General features: G+C 28.0%; 1 protein-coding gene across 1 annotated transcript; it reads right to left on the bottom strand.

The window, feature by feature from the left end:
- Positions 1 to 843: 843 nt before the first annotated feature.
- On the bottom strand, positions 844 to 20,342 carry Bma-rme-8 (DnaJ domain containing protein; the record flags this gene model as incomplete). Its single annotated transcript, XM_043080766.1, has 48 exons — positions 844 to 950; positions 1,095 to 1,274; positions 1,471 to 1,599; positions 1,895 to 1,964; positions 2,191 to 2,298; positions 2,808 to 3,047; positions 3,406 to 3,550; positions 3,800 to 3,986; positions 4,506 to 4,580; positions 4,854 to 4,953; positions 5,096 to 5,187; positions 5,421 to 5,628; positions 5,977 to 6,084; positions 6,265 to 6,378; positions 6,511 to 6,704; positions 6,859 to 7,006; positions 7,172 to 7,288; positions 7,530 to 7,604; positions 7,941 to 8,128; positions 8,539 to 8,753; positions 8,926 to 9,041; positions 9,331 to 9,532; positions 9,846 to 9,997; positions 10,082 to 10,216; positions 10,393 to 10,543; positions 10,869 to 11,077; positions 11,305 to 11,415; positions 11,690 to 11,824; positions 12,114 to 12,303; positions 12,499 to 12,599; positions 12,727 to 12,861; positions 13,150 to 13,254; positions 13,640 to 13,735; positions 13,852 to 13,974; positions 14,110 to 14,339; positions 14,590 to 14,770; positions 15,323 to 15,530; positions 15,977 to 16,140; positions 16,224 to 16,306; positions 16,581 to 16,747; positions 16,825 to 16,916; positions 17,984 to 18,143; positions 18,482 to 18,624; positions 18,972 to 19,025; positions 19,217 to 19,360; positions 19,525 to 19,716; positions 19,969 to 20,044; positions 20,272 to 20,342. 48 exons carry the CDS (start codon positions 20,340 to 20,342, stop codon positions 844 to 846), a joined length of 6,726 nt encoding a protein of 2,241 aa, XP_042936700.1.
- Between the last annotated feature and the right edge of the window lie 1,003 nt (positions 20,343 to 21,345).

Raw genomic sequence — 21,345 nt, 5'->3', positions numbered from 1 at the left:
TCATCAAATTTTAAAGCTTATTAGAGACGAAAATCTTTTTGCTCATTTTCAAAAGTTTTTCATAATGTAAAATAACACAGTAGTAAGGCACGGAACAAGAAAAATAAATTTTAAGCTTGAAATGAAAATTTTAAATTAGAAATAAATAAAGTGAAAAAAAAAGTTAAACAAGAGAGAAATTTGAAGACAGAATTTGAAGTCATAATCTTTTTTGAAATCTGTAAAACATGTAAATTCCTCATCAATAAAAGAGAATTTCATGTGTATGGTAACAGTTTAAAGATTAGGGAAATGAAAAAAAAAAGCCAGCAATAGTTTCTGCTGATAAAAAAAGAGGAACTTAATGATTGATAAGAAAGCCAGAAAACAGCTTGAAGACAACTAAGCAATGATAATATGTCAAACATAGAAAATACATGCATTTATAGTCCGATGACTATTTGGCTTTTCTTAAATATTATACAGATACATTTTGGAAATAGAAGTGAAAAAAGTTTACAAAATGATGAACAGTCATTTTAATAAACAATAAAAATTTGCTTTTATATATTCTTCTAATGGAAGCATAAAAATTAACCGCAACTTTGCACTTTTCCACATACAAACAAATTTATGGATGGTTCTTATCAACTTACACCGATAAAAGTTTCTAAATTTGAACTGTAAAAGTTTGAAGGCTAAATTAACACTAAAAAGATAAAATTTGATCAATTCTTAATTCACCTATTTTCTTCTGTATATCACAGAGCAATGTATAAAAAAAACAAATTTCAAAAAGGACACTTAAGATTAATACAAAAATAAGCAAAAGAATCAAATCAAATCAAATCGAAATTCGTCGATTTATTCGTGATTTAGTTTTTTAGAAGAAACAGGAGGCGGTGTGAAATTTGTAGAAGGTGGTGCAAACATTCGCTCAGTTAAATAACCAGCAATGCCTGATGGTGCGCCTAAAAGTAAAATTTCAATTTTTGGTGCTAAAATTTTCAAAATTTCAATAGGAAAATTCATAAAGTGATGTTCAAATGGTACCACTTTGGTATATTTATCATTTTTTTTTCTGAAAAAATAACGAAATTTCGTGAAATTTTCACCTGTAATGGAATGCACATTATTTGCTGGAATGAAAAGATCATGTCGTTGATCCTTGTACTGTGCCCAGATAGAAGATTCACCCAAAATTTCCGCAATTTTAGCTCCATATTGTAAATCTAACGAAACATTTTTTAACGCACCCACTATTTCTGCTTTTGCTGCAGCAACAGTATCGACACCTTAAACGAAAGAGAAGTGTAAAATATAAATTTTCATTTATAGAAATTCCGGTAAATTGATGAAATGAATAAAAAGTAATTTAAATTATGACCATAAACAATATTTTCTACAAGCAAAAATATGTGATAATTGATCAAACTATTTACTGAAATAAAATTTAAAAGTTTAATTTCATTCTTCATAATTGTCACAAACCTTTCATATCATCACCCAATAATTGCAACAAATACTCAATCATGCCAGTAGAGAGCATTTGTGCAGCAAGATCGCTGCAGTTTCGTTTCAACAAACATTTTAATGCATGCGCTGAATCTCTTATTAACGCTGTAAAACTCAACGAAATTAGATTTACAGTAAATTTACAAATGACAGTTAAAGTAGCTAATTTAAAGGTATCATTTATAGCTGGTATATTCAGTCAAGAATTCCGTTACCTAGTAAATCAGCAAATCAGTAACAATCTTACTGATAACAATATAGTGTTTTCCAAAACTCTTAATCAGAATCAAAATGTTCCATTTAATCAATTAATTGGCTTAAAGTTCAAAATAGATCAAATTGGCAAGTAAACTAAAATATCAGACATCTAAAGTTCACAAAATTCCGAATTAAAATTAACCTGGCTGTTGTTTCATCGATTTCATAATGCCGCCAATGCAATTCAATTTAGCAAGCGAATCAGCGCAGTACTAAAACTTCCATAATTATCATCTTACTTATTAATTAACAGTATAAAGAAATGGATTGAATGAAATATTTTTAAAAAATATATAAATGAACAGATTTAGATAACTAACAAATTGAGTCTAAAATATAGAATTAATTGAAAAGAAACGAAATGAATCTTGATCAATGAATAAACAAGAAAAAATTTGATAAACAAAAAAAAAAAAAAGTTGTGGGACGAAAACAAACCGTATTTTCGGCAAGATGTGAAAGAATTACAATCGCGGAATGGGAAGCATGACCAACTGATGATGACATTAACGCACAAAATTGTGGTAAATAACCTTGTGCTGGTAGCTTAAAAAATATTACTATTAACATTCATTTTCAAAGTATAATCTTCCTTCAGCGAGATAAATCATATTCGGGTTCATTATATAGCTAGCTGTGGAATTAGACTCAACAAAAATCATAGGATCACTTAAATTAAAAAAAAAAAATATATTCTAAGCAAAATTTTTAAAAAAATATTAAAAATAACTTTAAATCAAAATCTAGGAAAAAATGAACTCTATTTATCATTGTGAGATAGTAGCATCAACAAGTTAAGGATGAGTTTATAAATCTAAAAAAATTGCTTTTCTTTTTTTTTGTTTGAAAAGCAAAATGAATTTCACGTTTATCAGGAAAAATTAGAAAAAGCTAAGACGACTTATTTATTTTCATGGCGTACTAGCATCGATAAAATAAGGTTGAGCTTGTATATTCATTCCAAATTATTCTATCATGGTTTTCAGAAGTTAGACCAAAGAGAGAGAAATTTGACTAAAAAATTGATAGAGCAATAAAATATTTCAAATATATACATGATTAGCAACTGCTGGATGATTGGAAAGTAAAGCAACGAATGCAGATGTAATGATATCTAAATCAGGTGTTGGTCGTTCCATACATTCCAGAACTTTTTCAATTAACTCAGCAGCAAATTGTTTTGGATGACGCACTTGCCATGATGGATTTGCCACAAAAAGTCGTAAAAATACTCCCGCAACTACTAATTCATCGTCCATTATATCAGAATATGCGCATTTTTCATTTGCTACATCCTGAAGTTTAACAAATTTCTCAGAATTCTTAAAGGTCACTCGAAATTCGAGCAATTAATTTAATTTTCTTGCATCTTCTATCGCTTAAGAATAATGATTATCGTACGGTGTTATTTCGGCTTAGAAAAGTTGAAACAGTAAAGAGAAGAACAAATATGTTAAAAAAAACTCTGTACAATACAAATGAAGTAAAAAAGTATCTCAATTAAGCAATACAGTGGCGCAAATATGTAGTAGTTAAGAACGCTTAGATAATCTTAAAAACATAATGGATAGCTTAGTGATATTTAAGTTTCATTTGAAATAACATATTTTGAAACAAAAGAAAAAAAAATGGGTAAATAAAACAAATATGAACCGTCTTCCATTTAGTGCATGGATTCTGCAATTGCAATGAATTCAATTCATTCAATTTATGCGAAACAATATTTTTGACATTAGAACGCACCGCATCATTCCAAATTAATTCCGGATTTTCATGTGTTGAATCGAACATCGATAATCTGTACTTAGTATAATATTAAAATTCTCAAAAATTTCTTGTAAAAATAGCAACTGTATGTAAAAAAAAAAAAAAAAAAAAAAAAAAAATTCAAGTTAGATCATTATCATTCAAAATTTTCAAAGCATAAATGAACTGAAAACAAGAGCTGTTAAATCTAGTCAAAAAAATTTTTGTAAAAAAAATAATAAAAAATAAGGCATCAGTAAAAAAAAAAAAACAGAAAAAAAAGGAGAAAAAAATCACTTACGCTGTTTGCGGCGAATCTCTTAGAGCATCCGTAAAGATAGGTGGTAAGAAGCGCACAATAAATCGTGACCATCGTGGTCCTGTCAATTTATCTGCTTGCATTTTAGCTAACAATTCTGCTGCTAAGATACGTGTGGTTGGATCAAATTGATCGTTGAAAAATACACTTAAAATGTGCAATAAGCCACCTAAAACAAAGTAATGCATTAATATTTTAGAATCAAAATCTAAATTATGATTTCTTGGCAAAATTTTTAAGTATCACCATTATCAAATGATGTTTTCTGTCATCATTTTATGCATACATGCCTAAAAGAGTAATGAAAGATTATATTTTGCAGCTAGCCACATCGAAATCAGCAAAAAAAAAATTATATAAAATGCAGTATGAAAATACTTTAATCAAGGATAAAGATTAAAAGAAAAAAAAAAAAATTGAAATGTGTTTATTCTATTATTCAAGCACCTACAGACAAATACTAGCAGATTATCAATTTGTGCACTAATCACTACCTTCAGTCATAATCGAAATAAGTCACAGTGAAATAGATTGATTATTCAAAAGGAATAATGAAAAGAGAAAGCATCAAAATCTTCAAAATCATTTTAAATCAACAAAAACAGTCAATTTTCTGATAGGAACATGAAGTTATATTAAGCAAACAACTATTCAATTTCATTTGTCTAAAATAAAATTTTAAACAAACCATATTCCAGCGACTCTTTGACAATTTTTGTATTCGATGCCAATGTGATCATCGTTGAAAGGACAATTGGAATAACTGTAACTAATGGAATTTAGTAATTACAAAAAGAAATGAGATGTACTAAACGAAAAGACTTAACATTAGTCTATAAATCAATTTGACAATATTCATTTAGTAGTATACATAGTAAATATTACACTATCACCAGAAGATAATATGATTGAGTGAAAACATACTAAGCCTTATAGTTCTACATACGACAGTATGTCTCCCTGTAGAGCATTTCGCAGTAAAAATTCAACTAATCATTACAGATAAATAATAGTTTATTTCAAAAAATCAACTTACAGCTGTGATCCTGTAGAATTAAAGAAAACAACAGAGGTAACTGTGAAGAATCAGCAATGTCAGCCACACATTCACGATTTACGGAAGTTAACGATACCACCTGAAGTTTTTTCAATTATAAATTAATAATAAAAAAGAATAAGTGTAATACAAAAAGCGAACTATTAAAAAACACAAAGTGAAATATTGCAATTAATGCAAATGCGAGACTTTATATTATGAAATATAAAAAAAGCATTCACTTTTAAAGCAATTCCTTGTAATTCCACAGATTCATGAAGTTTAAAAAATGAAAATAATAACTTGTAGTGACCAATTAATAGAATTTCAAGACCTAAAAAAGATAGTGCGATAAAACAATCATGTCAAAATCGGCTATGTAAATTTATCAAAAGAAAATTCAGTTCATTAGTCATTTTAATTAATATAAATTTAATGAAATTAATGCAATACATAATATGACAAAATTTTGAAATGAAATTCTATATATTATAAGTAATTTGTTATAAAAAACGATAATATATTATACACATAAAAAAATATAATATATTAAGAAAAAAACTGTACCTGCATTTGCAACAAGTAAATTCGCAAGCGCCTGCAGTGACATTACAGTCTGTAATAGAATCTCATCCGATGCTATAGTAGCAGGCTCAATACACCAATCAATCATTGTATCATCTTTTTTTCCATCTCTTTCCTTCTCATCTTCAAATAATTGGTCAGCTTTTTCTTGCACAAAATCTAACAAATCCATGCAAAATTTCTTTGGTTCCTGAAATTATTTTATTTCATTTTCTAAACGGAAGAGAAGATATTAAATTCAGTTATCTCGTCAGTATATTCTGTGAATCAAAAATCAGAAGGTAGCATAAAATTACAAGAAATAAGATTTCCACTGTTGTTAGCAAAAGAAATCATCTGGGCATCTTAAAATTATAATTTTAAAATAGAAAATGTGATCGCATGTTACATATGAAGTATCTTTCCAAACGGAAGAGAAAATATTAAATTCAATTACTTCGTTAGTTTTTTTTTTTTTTTTGTCACAAGCTCACAGCAGTAATTTTCGAAAGTAAAAACAAAAGTGATATATTTGAATAATTCAAAGAAATGAATGAACCTGTATGTTAAAATTTGGTTGTTCATTGAAAATTCGTATAAATATATCGCCCACAATTAATTCCTTTTCGTGTGCCGAAAGTTTGAATTCGCCACCAAATAATTCACTCTATAATAGATTTTTCTTAAGGAACAGATAATAAAAGTTCAAGAAAAAATAGTTCAGTAAAGTATGAAATCATTCAAAGCTTTTTTACAAGAAAAACCAAAAGTTAAAAATATAAGATGGTAACGATCACAACAAAGAATTATTTTATTAAGTTAATTCGAAAATTAAAAGTAAACAAACCATATTAGATATGGAAGTACGATGATACTCCACAAATTCCAACAATTCATTTCGTATACTATTATTCCAAATAAGATATGGATCCTCCGTATTACTGTTCAAAATTTTCAATACCTGATATTAACATTAAAAATTTTACCACTAAATTGAGCAAAGAATTTTGTTTTTTTTCTTTTAAGATTAGCCTTTATTAACGATAACTCATTATTTTCAATGTGTTTCAAAAAATTCATGTAAAATTCTTACACGATCATTATCTTCAGATTGTTGCATAAGTCGGCATATATAAGGTGTAAGCATAGCTCTAAGACTTTTTTGCACGCCATCATTATCAGGTGTTCCTTGTCGGAAACCAGCTAAACATGCCAGTGCTTCACATCCAGATCTTGCTAACTTATTAAGCAATGATTGTTTGTTTGTTTCTTCACTATGTTCCACACCTACAAATAATTTAAAAAATTAATCATAAATATAGCAATGGTAAAGTTGTAATTAAAATTCGAACTTGAATTTGACTTATAAAATTTCATCATGCTTGAAGGTAACTTAAAGGATTACTGATTGTAAATAATCTATGAACCAGAAAAATTTGACCTCCTTCATCAAGAGTATAGTCATATCGGAAAAGATGTGGAATTAACTGCCAGATAACACCCGATTGAAAGAGATGCATTTGAAGAATGGTGCAAACAGCAAGTGAACAAATACATTCTGCAACTGCGCAAGCAAGACGAATAACATGCTGTAAATATAAACAATTCGTAAAAACTGCAAACTTATATTTATGCTTGCAAATATTGCAAAATTACGTTTTTAAAAAATTTTGAATTTAAATTTCAAATCATTCAAAATTATTTCTGTCCAAGATAAAATTGTTAACTCCAGATATTAGCAAAAATAAACTTACATTAAATTGTAATAGTCTACATATGCTAATGAACAAAGTTGGCATCTCCGAAATTTTTTCACGGCAAGCATCAAATTGGGCAGCTGTTCCAAAACAGTAAAGCGAATGGATACAAATCTTAAATAATATTTATCAAAATAAATAGACAACTGCAAAATAAACTTAATATTGCAGCTTCACTTCCTAGATTAATCGAAACAATTTTTTTCAGGAAGTTAGATAGCCAAGTTAACTACTATGCAAAATTTATGGGCTAGTATTAAACTACACAATCAACAAATAAAAATTTACAGTTAAATTATTAAAGGAAGAAAATTTAGAGTTCATAATAAAAGATGAAAACTAATGGAAGTTGTACTTGCACTGCCATATCATCCTCCTTTGAACTCAAACTGACCATTGGAGCACATCGTTCAAATGCTGCCAACAGCGCCTGAAACAGTTATTTCCTCTTTTCATAATCTAACAAATATAAAGTGTGTAAAGATAAAAAGCTAACTTGGAAAGAATAGAAATAAAAGAAAACAATAATTTTTAACTAAATTTAGTAGGCATCCTGCACTTTCCAATTAAGAAACTTATAAAATTAATAATTTTTCGTTATCAATAAAGAAGATAATAGTTACCAATTTACAAACAAACAAAAAAAAAAAAAAAAATGAAATCTTTCATATATTTCATATAAATAAGATAAAAATAACAAAAATACAGAAAAAAAAAATCGAAAATGTTTGCTGAATGACATGATCAAAATAATTGAAGTACTAACCTCCAAACCAGCATCACGTCTTAATTGTTCAGCATTTAAAGCAGAACTCATCAGAGTGTAACGACATAACTCTACAGCAGCACCAAGTAATCGTCCGCCACCTTCCGCGAATAGCGCATCATCTTTCGATTCCAAATCAATTGTTTTAATTAACTGTCCATAGCCCGCATATTTATAAGGTGAAAGCTCTGAAAAGAATAAAAGAAAACAACTATTATAATGATTATACCATTTTGACAGAAATTTCGATGCAAACAATTTCACACATAAACTTTCAGTTCAGTGCAATATTTTAATTGATCAACATTTAAAGTAGAATTAAGTGTGTTAGGAAGACTAATATGCTAAAATAATTTATGCTCATAGGATGTAAACATCAAACTTGCTATTCAATATAGAATTAAGTGTGTTAGGAAGACTAATATGCTAAAACAATTTATGCTCATAGGATGTAAACATCAAACTTGCTATTCAATATTTTAAGCTAATACTAGAGAACTCTGAATATTTTTTCTTAGAAAAATTCTTAATTCAAACAATTGATATCATTTTTTGATATTTACAAAATTCTCGAATAAATCGAATAAGATAAATAAACCTTCAGAATAGTTCTTGTAAACGATCGATTGCGCTTGCAGACATAGAATAATACGCTGTAAATCTGGCATGATAGAATGTTTCACGTTCGATGTAAGTAATTCATATGCTGATGTTATCTGCTCAAATATTTCTCGGCCATCAGGATTTTTATCTGGATGATACTTTTGAGCTAGTTTAAAATAAGCTCGTCGAACTTCAGCTTTATTTTTCCATCTAAAAACAATAAAATGAAAATTCGTGTTTTTATAGCTACCTTTAATTTTGAAAAATATCAAAATTTAATCAGCAAACTTCCTTCTTATATAGGTTAATGGTATGTGTGGATAATAGATAACGCATTAAATCTTCTGATAACGTATGCATGTTTTCATGGAGTAAAACTTACGCAGATTCATTGCTGGGAAGTAATAAAACAGAACATGCTTGCTCTAGCGACATTGCAGGCGGCTTTTTATCAATTTCATCTAACCATGTGGCTAAACAACAACGTAAGAATGTAACCTGAAATTGGATTCATGTAAAAAGAATGAAAAAACATTTAGGAAGAAAATTTTGATCATCTTAGCAAATAATTTTAAATGGTATAATTGCGAACATGAACAATTTCTAACAACAGTCAGGGCAAAGAAATCTATTGTCAAGTATAATTTATTGAATTTTGAAAGTGCAGAATTTCTTTTTTTCTTTTTTTTTTAAAATTTAAGACCTTTTGTGTCTATACTTTAGTTTCATTAAGATAGAATAAGCAGTGATTTAAGACTGGATAATTTTTGCAAAATAATATACATACTGGATCACGTATCGGCCAAGATGGAAAACGTTTAGTGTTGCAAAGTAGTCGCAGGTAGTATACATGGCAAAATAATTCTCCGTCAAGTTGCGGATAATCAATAGCAGGAATAGGACAATACTGATATAAAGCTTTGATGTTTGACGGGAGACGAATAGAAAAATCACTGATATGCACAGCAATCCTTTCAATCATATGTCTCCTGAAATGATACTTCACCATTTGATGATTTAACTACTAAAATTTGTCAAAAATAATTGACTGGAATTTACATTGAATGGTTTTTTCTTTCATGACCAAATTATGCCAATTTATGTGAATTATTTAGAAAAACAAAAAATTTAATTCTAAATTTGATTTTTCAGAGGCAAAAAATTATAGTCTTTGTGATCAAATTATTTTCATGTTTTCAAGTGACATAACCTAAAGTTATAAAAATGAACTAATTTATGAAAGATCAAAAAAACTATTCTACGTTTCATTCCAGTTTAGAACAAATAAAATAAGATCTGTGCCTCATTTCGTTGTTCCATATAACTTCTGGATTATCAAATTCACCCAGAAAAGTCTGGGCAAACTTTTCGGCACCATATTCTTCCAGATACAAAATTGCAGCTTCCGGAAGTAATGGACTCAAAATACTGTGTGAAACAAATTCTGATTTTGCCTAAAACAAATCACATGTTAAATGTGTTGCAAAATTTTTAATTTAGTCAAAAATCTTGTACGATTTGAAAAATGCATAACTCACCACAGCAGAGCGAAATGCTTGCTTCATATGTGTATAATGAAGAAATCGTGCAATTGGTAGTAAATTTGAGCCATTATACATGAGAATAAAGAAAAAGACACCCGAGAGATATAACCGTGATAAAAAAGGATTATCCTGTAATATTTCTATCATAGGTTAAAATTGAAGTTTAACTGTAATTAGCAGGTAAAATAAATAAAATTAAAGAAAAAAAATGAACCATATGGAAAAGGATTATTACGCCCAATCATACTTCTGACCAAATTTTTAGTGAAAAAAATTTCATTCTAAAAATTTCGAAAAATACAAGCCTCAAGAATATGCAGTAGCAAAGATGCAACCCGCTGTACAATTGCAGGGTCATACGTGAGAAGTAATTGAACAACTTGATAAAGTAATACTGGTTCGGACAAATTTCGTTTAACATGCGGTAATGGTCTCACTATATATTCATTTTCATCTCTGAAATAAACCAGAATCAATTGCTTATTTATATCTGACTAGGAAAAAAAAATCTGAAAATGCCAAGCCTGATTATATTTTTGAAATTGAAGTTGTGTATTCACAACTTTATGTTGTTTAAAATTAGAGCCGATTCAAGTTTTTTTCGATTTCATTAAGAAATCATTAAAAAATAGGATTGAAATTCCATGAAGAAAGCTGGAAAAACCTAAATCCTCCATTTTGTAATCGATATAAAAACATAAATTGTAAAGTGTTAAAATCGATATGTTATTTCTGAAAAAAAAAAAAAAAAAAAACCCCATTCATTATAAAATTTACATACCGTGATGGAAAAAACATACACATCTGGATGAAAATATCCAGAATAAGTGTACAAAGTTCAGTAAAGTTGTACAATGAATTAGTCCCCAATGAACAGCAAACAGTCCAACGAAATTGTGAAACTGCTGAAAGAGTTGTCCACTGATCTAATCCTTGTGCCCATATTTGGGTTCGTTCGAAAATCACTTTTTGTTCGTAAAGTTTTTTCATCTGAATACAGAAATTATGCTAATAAACATAAAATTAAAATTTAAAACTAGAAAAATTGTACATTCAACGGCACATAAATATTCTTAGAAGTCAAATTATTCCTACAAAAATATCGTTACTTTTGAATTCGATGAATACGAGAAGGAAATTAGTAGAAAAATCACAACACTAACTGATAAATTATGCAGGTTCAGATTTTACGAAAATTTGTCAAATAAAACAGATACCTCATTAAAAGTTATTGGTCCCTGTCGTTTACCACCTTTATCATTGTAGTACCATTCTGCGGTGCCATCATTTTTCGTCGAAATATCAGCTTCGATTACATTTGTTTGAACCTATAAATTAATTATGAACATTCACAATTCAAATAAATTTTCTCATTTGGCTATCATCCATCATTCAGATTCGAATAAGATATTGCCTGTGATGAACAGAAAACATACTGCAGATTTAGAAATAATAGAAAAATTTTGCAAATTGAAACACAAAATCGAATTTTCTTCTCACTTTACCACTGCTTTTCCTGGAAAAACCGAAAAAGACTTTGAAGCGACTATAAAATTTTGATGATATCACAAAAGCAAACTGTATGATTAGAAGGAAACAAACCTGATTGTGAATTTTCGCCCGGCTTACATGAAGATGAGCAAGAACAGCCATGTCAGTAAGTAATGGCAATACACCAGCACATAGCAATTCACGAACGTTATCTTTGTTTTGTACTAATTTACTGATTAAGAATACCTATAAATAATGCACAAAGATAATTTTAAAAATGAATAAAAAAATTTTTGAAATTGTAGCAAATAACGAACCCACCTTATCAGCTTACTTAGTTTACTTTCAGAGATGGGAATGCATTACTGCAGAAAAGTCTCTCAACATTCTATGAAGAAACACAAGAATAAAAAATAAAGGACTGATATTTCATTGGATAACTTTTGTAAAGTTAACAGAGTTATAAATTTTTTATGGTAATGAATTTTCGTCGAACTGAAGTAGTAGATTAAATATTACGACAAAATTCACATACCAGATGATCTCTTTCAGTCGGATTGGAGCATTTTGATAACATATTAACAATATACTTGGAATCCATAAATGGTCCAATGGTGATATGATGACGTCCGTATGTTATAGCCATTGCTTTCAAGCAAAGGCAACGCATTTCACTTTTTGCCGAAAGCAAAAATCGGTGATAAACACTGTTGAAAAAGTCTCCTCTAAAAATAAAATCAATTTGAAATTTAAATGGTTATGAGAAATTTAAATCTGTGATTGTAAAAAGAGTACATATAAGTTCGATCATATAAAGTCCGTTGCCTACTTATTGTATAACAGAAGGTAACACATGCTCGTAGTGATATTACCATAAAACTATGATGTAATTACTACATCTAATGATACTTGAAACTAACGGATTATGTATCGGTGTAGCAGTGGCATCACTCTCTTGAAGTAAAATACGCAAATAATAATCACCAATTTTCACTTCATCAGCCAAAGATGGATATCGAACCTAAATATTCATAAATTTATATATAACCAAAAACAAGATACATGAATAATCAGATACCATATTTTATGCGAAAACGGAAATGAAAAAGAATCGTCAAAAAAATGAAATCAAAATTCTGTGTGGGTACCTGAAATTCGGTATGATTCCATGAGATTGGAACATTGGTAGATACAAGCTCTTTTTCTTGTTCCAAAATTCTCATTTCATCTTCAATTGAACGACGAAATTCTTCTCGTGTCGTCTCATTCCATATCAAATTAGCCTTTAATAAATGTATTTAAAAATAATTATATCGATATTTAAAAATTATAAATGAAATAGATCGTGATATCAGGTTATGATTAAACATGAAATTATATTTCACGTACTGTTAAAATTGTAATTTCTTAATCATTTACTGTAAAACAAAGAAAAAGAAAAGGTCTCTACGAAATTTTGTGTTTAATAAATTTCACATCAACAATAACATGGAGTAAAAAGAAAAGCAAATTCCGATCGGATTCTTTCGAGTTCTAAAAGTCAACAGAAATAAATAACAAGAAACTCTTACTTTACAATGATCTTTAGTAAACTGAAAACAAAACAGCTTCCAATTCACCCCACTTTTCACTCGTTGTCGTCTCTTGCGTAATATAACTGGTTTCTGCATCTTATCCTGCAAAAATTACTGCCAATTAAAAACTTAAAATTTAATTTAACATTAGTACAAAGAAAGTATTTAAACTGCTTTTATAAAACTAGCGTGAACTATTTATTCATTATGGTATGAATTATTTATTCATTATGATAATACATCATTGCATAATTACATTAATATAAAGACAAACTAATTTTGATGTCCCAGATTACCACTTCCTTGGATAACATTTAATTTTTATTTTTTAAATATTAGCTTTTTTATCAACTACTTTAACTTTGCTGATTAAAGCAAGAAAAGATTCTCATATTTCGGAGTGTTAATCATACATAATGAATTGTGCAATTAACCTTAGTATCTAAATTCGATATTAAAAAGTTAGCTTAAGAAAACAAATTCTAACATCTTTCTTTTGTAGGAATTTATGCTCCAAATTCCAATGCTGTAACAACCGATCAAGTTTCGCTTCTAATTGTAGTTGCACTTGTTGTACTTGTTCCTGAAGAAAGAAATATCAGAATTTATTCGAAAAAAAATACTGGGAAATTCAGTGAAATAAATGACAATAATATTATTATTATTCATTTTTGAAATTAGATTAACGATTATACTTACCAAAAGATGATTTTGCTTTGATTCTTCATTAGCCATTTGCAAATTGTTTCGTGTCAACAAATAATCTACTTCCACAATTTTTGGCTTTTCAAGTGAATCCATATAATCCAACAATCCACGAGGCTAAGAACATATGGTGTATAGCCACATTATTAAAATATTGTAAACAATTTCAAATTTTACTTTGATTTACTTTATATTACAATAACTATATCATTCGAACTAATAATAATTTCATTCTAGAATAGAAAATTTTACCAAACATCTTGACAATAAATCAGTGGCAGCATTATTATCAGCAATCCACAATGAAAGTAAATGTCCACTAAGTTGTTTATTTGCAAGGACTCGAAGATCGCGACCAACACTGAGTAAAGCCATATGAAGATGCACCAAAAATGCTCCTTCTGTTAACGATAACATTTGCATTCTTTTTGAAATTTCTACTGTTGATTCTTCAATGATAGCACGCATTATCATACCTGCTCCTGAAAAAATAAAAAAGTTAGATTATATGATTATAAACTATGTGAAACAAATTTATTTATCATAGTAGTATGATATAAATTAAAGCTGACAATAAAAGAAATAAGTAAAAAAATCAAAAATTCAAAAACTTGTAAAAAAAAAAAAATTGAAGTATTTTAAAAGCAAATATTTCAGCTTTAATATGTTTGTATCAAATTCTTCAATTAATTACAAATGATTTTCTTTGAGCAATATTCTTATCATACTGACCTTTAACAATTGTCATCGACGGATATTGAAAAAGCCGATAAAAGCTTGAGCCACGTTCAGCAACCATTTCTAGCAGTAAATCAAATATAGCACCCAATGTTGTCTCACTATATGGAGCACATAAAGCATATGTTAGGAAATCAAGCATGCTAGCAATAACAAGAGCACCAGTTTTTTGCTCCTAAAGCTATTGAAAATTCCATGAAAACACAATCATTTAACATGTTTTAATCTTAAATTCTAAAAATTAACTCAACCTGAAGTTAAAAATATTCTTAAAAACTACTGCGCATAGAATTTAGTAAAATATTATAAGCTGAATACAGAAATATTTTAGTTTCAAAGTTATCAATTTTTTTTTTAATGAAATTATGAAAATTATTCATTCATTTAGTTCAGTGATTGTTTATTATACATTTACAATTCTCTAAAATATAACAAACTCAACTTTTCAGTTTCAGCTATTCATTTATCAAGTTATTGATGAATTATTCATCTTTCCATTCAATAAATTGCAGATAAAATGTTATGGAAATTACTTATATTGATAATAAAATGCATATTAACTTAAGAAAATGAACATTAACAAGTAGTGAAATGAGATTCAGATGATAATTAAAAGTCACTGAAAGATCTAAGTACATGTCTAGTTATTGCAATATATGCAAGTCGAAAAATTTATCAAAGACTAAAAAAAAAAAATCAGAATTTGTAGAAACTTTTGTAGTTTTACCGTATGTTTAACAACTAAATCCAATAAATGCTCCACGAATTGTGAATTTGCAAGCAAGGATTGCTTATTAAGTTGCTCTAATTTCAATTCGTAATTTGAATGCATCGGCTGCATTAATGAACAAAGCATCTCAACAGTTGCATAATCGATGCATTCGTTAGATATATTTAGCATACGAACTACCAAATCACCCAATTTCTCACGAACTCTGCAAAAAATTAAAAACTGTAGCTGAGGTACCAAAAATAATTACCAAAATAACGGCTGCAAAACTTACACTGGAACCTGTTTCGAGTAGTAATTAACAAGTTCTTTTAAGGATTCTCCGCGAATAATATATTTTGAACAATTTTCAATCCGAAAATTTTAGATCTAACTTAACATAGTAATTTCTTGATCAAAATTCACTCCTCAGAATTCATTGTATGGGTTAAATTCAATTTGAACTTTACATTTAACTTTAAAACCAACTCTCCTTTGCTCTTGTCTCAAGAAAAAAAAAAGTTGGTTAAATGTTGGTTTCTATCAGTGAAGTGCAAGTTCGACATGAAAGAATATTCATATGTCAAATGTCTGAAAGTTGCTTTTAAAGAGGAAATCATCCGAATCAGGAAGATAATTTACATACAGAAATAATTAACTATAATCATTTACCCCGGCACTGCTGTAAACGCTTGAAATCCACTCTTCGATGCAAATAAGCGATGTAAGCATTGTAACTGCGCTTCGCATTTATTAATTTCATTACCAAAATTTTCCATTAATACAGATTCTAAGCAAGCAACAATTGTTTTCGCTTTATTTTCGGTAAAAAAACCCTGTAAAACATATAGCATAATTAATGAAAGGAACAAAAAATGCTTACTGCAGATATTTCAATAATAACTTAAAAGAAATAAACCTCTTGTGAGACTGTATAGGTAAGTCCACCGTATGGTACATTGGCATTGAAACGACGAATCAAATCATATCTTTTCAGACCAACTAAAATGATGAAAACAAATGAATCATTCTCTCAAAACTTCGAAATGTAAAATGCTAAATTTCATTAATAGTTATTAATTTTATCAAATGCTCACTCATAATTTTATGGGATCAAAAAAATAATGACAACTAGTTTATTTCAAAACTTTAAAAGAATTAAGCTCTAAGAATCATATCTTCTTTTCAGTTCTTCTCTTCTCAACAAGCATGTAAAAAAGTAAAACAATAAATATTCCATTTTGTTGAAAACTAAAGAGAAAAGAAAAACACAGACGTGGTACTGAAATAACATGTCTCATGCACTGTGATTCCGTATCTTCATCCAACAAAAATTTATATGGTATAATTCGTAAAGCACGATCATATTTGCTACAAGTAATAAATATATATTGATTTCCAGAAGCCCGTGATCCATCAATGAGTGATGTGAGAATTAAATCCCTGGAAAAATTTCAATAAAACTGAAATCTAAAAATATGAAAACTTGAAGTAGATATTTAAAACGAGAAAGATTATACCGTTCTGGAGAAGTATATGACCGGATATCACCTTCATCATATTGAATAGTAAAGCTTTGCGGATCTGTTTCATCACGAATCACAAAAACAATCTAAAAGTAAAAAATGAATAGATTTTAAATTTAATTTTATAATTTAATGAAGTAACATATTTGATTAAGGATGAATTCCATCAACGATATTATTTGTCATTTAATAAAATGTGCTGAATTTGGAATTACGAAGTTCTTGTTAACATCTCTAAAATACGAAATTCCAGCGATCCACCTAATTTAACAATTAGATTTAAAAAAAAGTAGAAAAATCATTTTATCGAATGACTTCGATGAAAGAATGGTCCAATTATTATTAGGACATAACAATGTATTTGTTGTGTCTGAAACAAATTTTTTTTTTTTTTCACTAGACAATCAACTTTACAAGAACAAAAACGGTTTTGAATAGAAGGGTGAAAATTATACAACAAAAAGCTGGCAGGTTTCGTTTCATCAATTTAGATGGCTTTTTGAAACAATTTAAAACTATTAAAGGTTATTCAATAATATCTTTAGAAAAAAAAAAAAGACGCGAAATATGTAGAAATAATTGACGCAAAGCTAAAGATATGGCATTTGATCAGTTGGCAAGCTCAGTAGATTCAAATTATCTGAACTTAACACACAGTTGTGGAATAACTGTGGAATACAGGAAGTGATAAACCCTCCGATTCGCGTCGCCATTTTCAAGATTTCCTTATATAGGCTAAATCTGATATAGAAGAACAGATGTCAGTGGAAGAGAGATTGCATGGAATGATAAAAGTCACAGAAGCTCAAAAAAGAATTACATAACTCATACTTCACGATTCACTGGTACAGCAAATCATTATATATTTACTTATTCAAATCATTATATATTTACTTGTCCAAATCATTATATATTCACTTATGCAAATTATTATATATTTACTTATCCAAAAATTTCGAAAGCATAAATTAAGTATAAACAAAAGTATCAAGATAAAATAAACTGAAACATTAATGAAAGTGAATACATAAGAGGTTTAAAATTAATGAATCTTGCTTGCGGAAGGAATAATAGAATAAAACGAATAATGAAACCAATTATTTAAAAAAAAAAAATTAAAACAGTGATTTCAATTTAAGATAACTAAACGAACCGTTTTCAATGGCCGCGCACAAATCGCTGCATAAGTTGATGGATCCCGTTCAATAATACATGTACTACTCAAACATAATAATCGTTTCACTGAAGGAGATTGTCGCGGTGCAATCTTTTGAACTTTGAACTCCACATATGAAGTTAGCTGTTCATCACGACTAAAAAGTAAGTGGCTTATATACCATCAATGTCTAAAATCATTAAATAAATTGTAAAACTCAAAAATAAATTGGAAAATGATTGCTTAAGCATTACTCTAATGTTACTATTCTAATGAAATCTAATAAATTGCCTTTTTGTCTTTTTGTTTTCCGCAAGATTTTTAGAAGTGAAGCAGTACAGAGAAGCATTTTGAAGACAGGACAAAGATGAATAGGTAGATGAAAAAAAAAGATGAATAGAAATCAAATTATCATATAATAAATTAATGTTCTAATTAAGGCCATTTATTAATAAAAATCATAAGTAAAAACTGCACTGACTAGATAAAACTAACCTACACAAACCCAAACGTGTTAGCATAAACTGCTCCAAAGTTAATCCCTCTTTTGCGATCGGTATTGAAATTCCCAAATAGGTTGCAGCCATTTGCCGTATCACAGAGATTAGATCATCTAACAATTCGCATACAAATAAATGCTATAAAAGTGATAAAAAAAAAATCAAATGAATTTTCATTGTTCCATCAGCGATCTTTGCAATGACTATACATAGGAAAATTTGGTAATCTGAGATGATAAGTAAGCCTATCTTATATCTTATAATTCAGTATTTCATTGCAACAAGGAAATGTGATTTTCTATGTTGACAATATAATACAATTCTCTTTAAAAATTATTCGCAATTTCTTTCTTTTTTATTTTGGAGACGAAAATAGAAATGATATACAAGTCAGATTCGAATTAATAACATGAAAAATCATACTTTGAAATGAGAAGAAAAACTGTAACTTTATATAGAATAAATAAAAAAAAAAAAAAACAAACTCGACGACGATGTTCATCCATTTCTACAACAAATCCATTCTGATATCCTTGCATCTAAAAAAGGAATTCAAATATTTTCTCGATATCCGAAGAATTTCTGATTATAATGTCATGAACATTTCTGATAACAAACAGACATACGAATAAAACAAACACAGATACGAATAAAGCTTACACGTACTGTTTGAATTTTTTCGGCAAGAAAAAATGAAACTTTGAATTTCAGAAATCTTACAGCTACTCACTATAGTGATAGATTTCATGCGCTGATATGCGTATGATGCAATCACTTCACCGTTATTATTTAGCCTTTCCAATGCATAACTTTTTGTTCGAAGTAGAATCGGTATACGGCGATCAGACCAATCATGTTTGTAGCAGGCAAAATTCTAAAACTATTTTCAAAATAACCGTTTGAATTTCACATAAGTCTGAAGCAGGAAATAGACACAAATGATTTCTCATTTAATCAATTAAAACATAAAAGATTAAAATTAAACCAAAATCAAATCCGACTAATTCAAAAACATAAGCTTATGGTCGTTAGTTTTACCTGTGTCTCAGGTTCAGCATCAGAAAATTTAGGCATATGCATAAGCGCTTCTGATAAAATTTCTTGTGTATATTCTGATGAGAATCGCATCGTGTCATTTTTTCGTTTGGAACGAATCTGGATGACAAATTCATCCTGACCTTGCAATGGACGTGATATTGGTTTAATTGTTACAAAATCCTCATATAACCACTGAAAATCAAAATAGAAAAAGAAATATTAATTTATCTGCTAGAAAGGAACTACGTCACGTCATGGACGTATGAAACAAATTTATTAACTAAATAGTTAATACATAAACAGTAAAACTTTACTGAGAATATTTGAATTATTACTGCTTATATTCGTATATTATTTAAGCTTATTTAATTTTAATACTCCCACCATACACGAAAATTTAAATCGTTTAGAATCATTAAAAAAAAAAGAGGGAAAATTATCAACCTGATTTGTTATTTCAAGTGTAGATGGATTATAAGTTGTAATGGCTAAAGTACCAATTGAAAATATCCTTTTGTATCTGTAAATAATATGAAAATATGGGTAAAAATATGAATGAAAATATTGCATGAAAATTAAGTATATTTTAAATCACATATCTGATACTTTCTATATATGCCGAAACTTTCAACAAGTATTTAAAAAAAAAGAACGGGGAAACATAAGATTAATGATATAAATGACATCATAAAAATTTAATGTTATGATTTCTTCGGAAAGCGAAAAATTTATAAACATTTAACTAACTTTCCTTTCCATGAATGTTTTGTCACCAAATAACAAATAATATCACGATTATCAGCAGAAAATGATGCCATCACAGCAATCTCACCACCTTATTCCTCTCTTGCATCCATATTAATAAAATATCTATTGTCTAAAAGTAATTAAAATTTACAATTTGTATAACTAATTTTAAATTACTATATCTGTTAATTTCTAAACTTCATTTATTTCTAGCATAAGAAAAAAGATAAACAATAATATAGAATAATAATCTTTTGTTCATTCAATAATTTCTTATTACAGTATTTATAATATAATATTAACAAAATACATAATTATAAGCAGAACAAACAAATTTCCATCACTTTTCTTTTTTAATTTAAAATTTAATACATAAATATAAATTTTTGAGAATTTAAGAAATTTTTAAAAAGAAATCTTTTATTTTTATTTTTTTTTCTTTTTTTATCAAATACTTTTATAAAGGAAAGAAAAAAAAAAGAAAAGGAAAAAGAGAAAGAGAAGAAAGAAGTTGCATTTTATTTGCATGCTATGAAATTATTTGCAAGTATTTTACACAACGGGAAAGAAATTTTCATAAAAAAATTTAAGCGCTAAATTTAAAAAATTATTAATTTTGTTGTTTTCTTATTTTTCCTCTTCTTTTTTTGTTTTTTCTCGTTTTTTTTTTTCGTTTCGTTATAAAATTGGTGTATATTTGTGGAAAAATTATGATTGAATATTTTTGATCCATTTACTGATTTATTGATTAATTGATTCAAAATGCATTTTGCCTTATTTATTATTTTTCAGTCATTTTCACGCATTCATATTTTTTTAGGCTTATAAAATTCTCATTGACCATAGAACAAACAAAACCATAGCAAAAAAAAATTAAAAGTAAATGGTATAAAAGTGTATATGAATTAAAGTTTGTTATTATTATTGAAAGTTTTAACTGATTGCGAATTTCATTATTTCAGTAATTAAAATTTTATTCTAAATAGTTTTAATAGAAATTGAATAAGCTTTCTAAATTTGATTTAATTTTAATTCCAAAAAAATTTTAATATTATACCTATTATGAAAATTACA

The sequence above is a fragment of the Brugia malayi genome (assembly GCF_000002995.4).
Source record: "Brugia malayi strain FR3 genome assembly, contig: Bm_v4_Chr3_scaffold_001, whole genome shotgun sequence".
Taxonomy (NCBI): Eukaryota; Metazoa; Nematoda; class Chromadorea; order Rhabditida; family Onchocercidae; genus Brugia; species Brugia malayi.
This window is presented reverse-complemented; position numbering and strand designations above follow the sequence as displayed.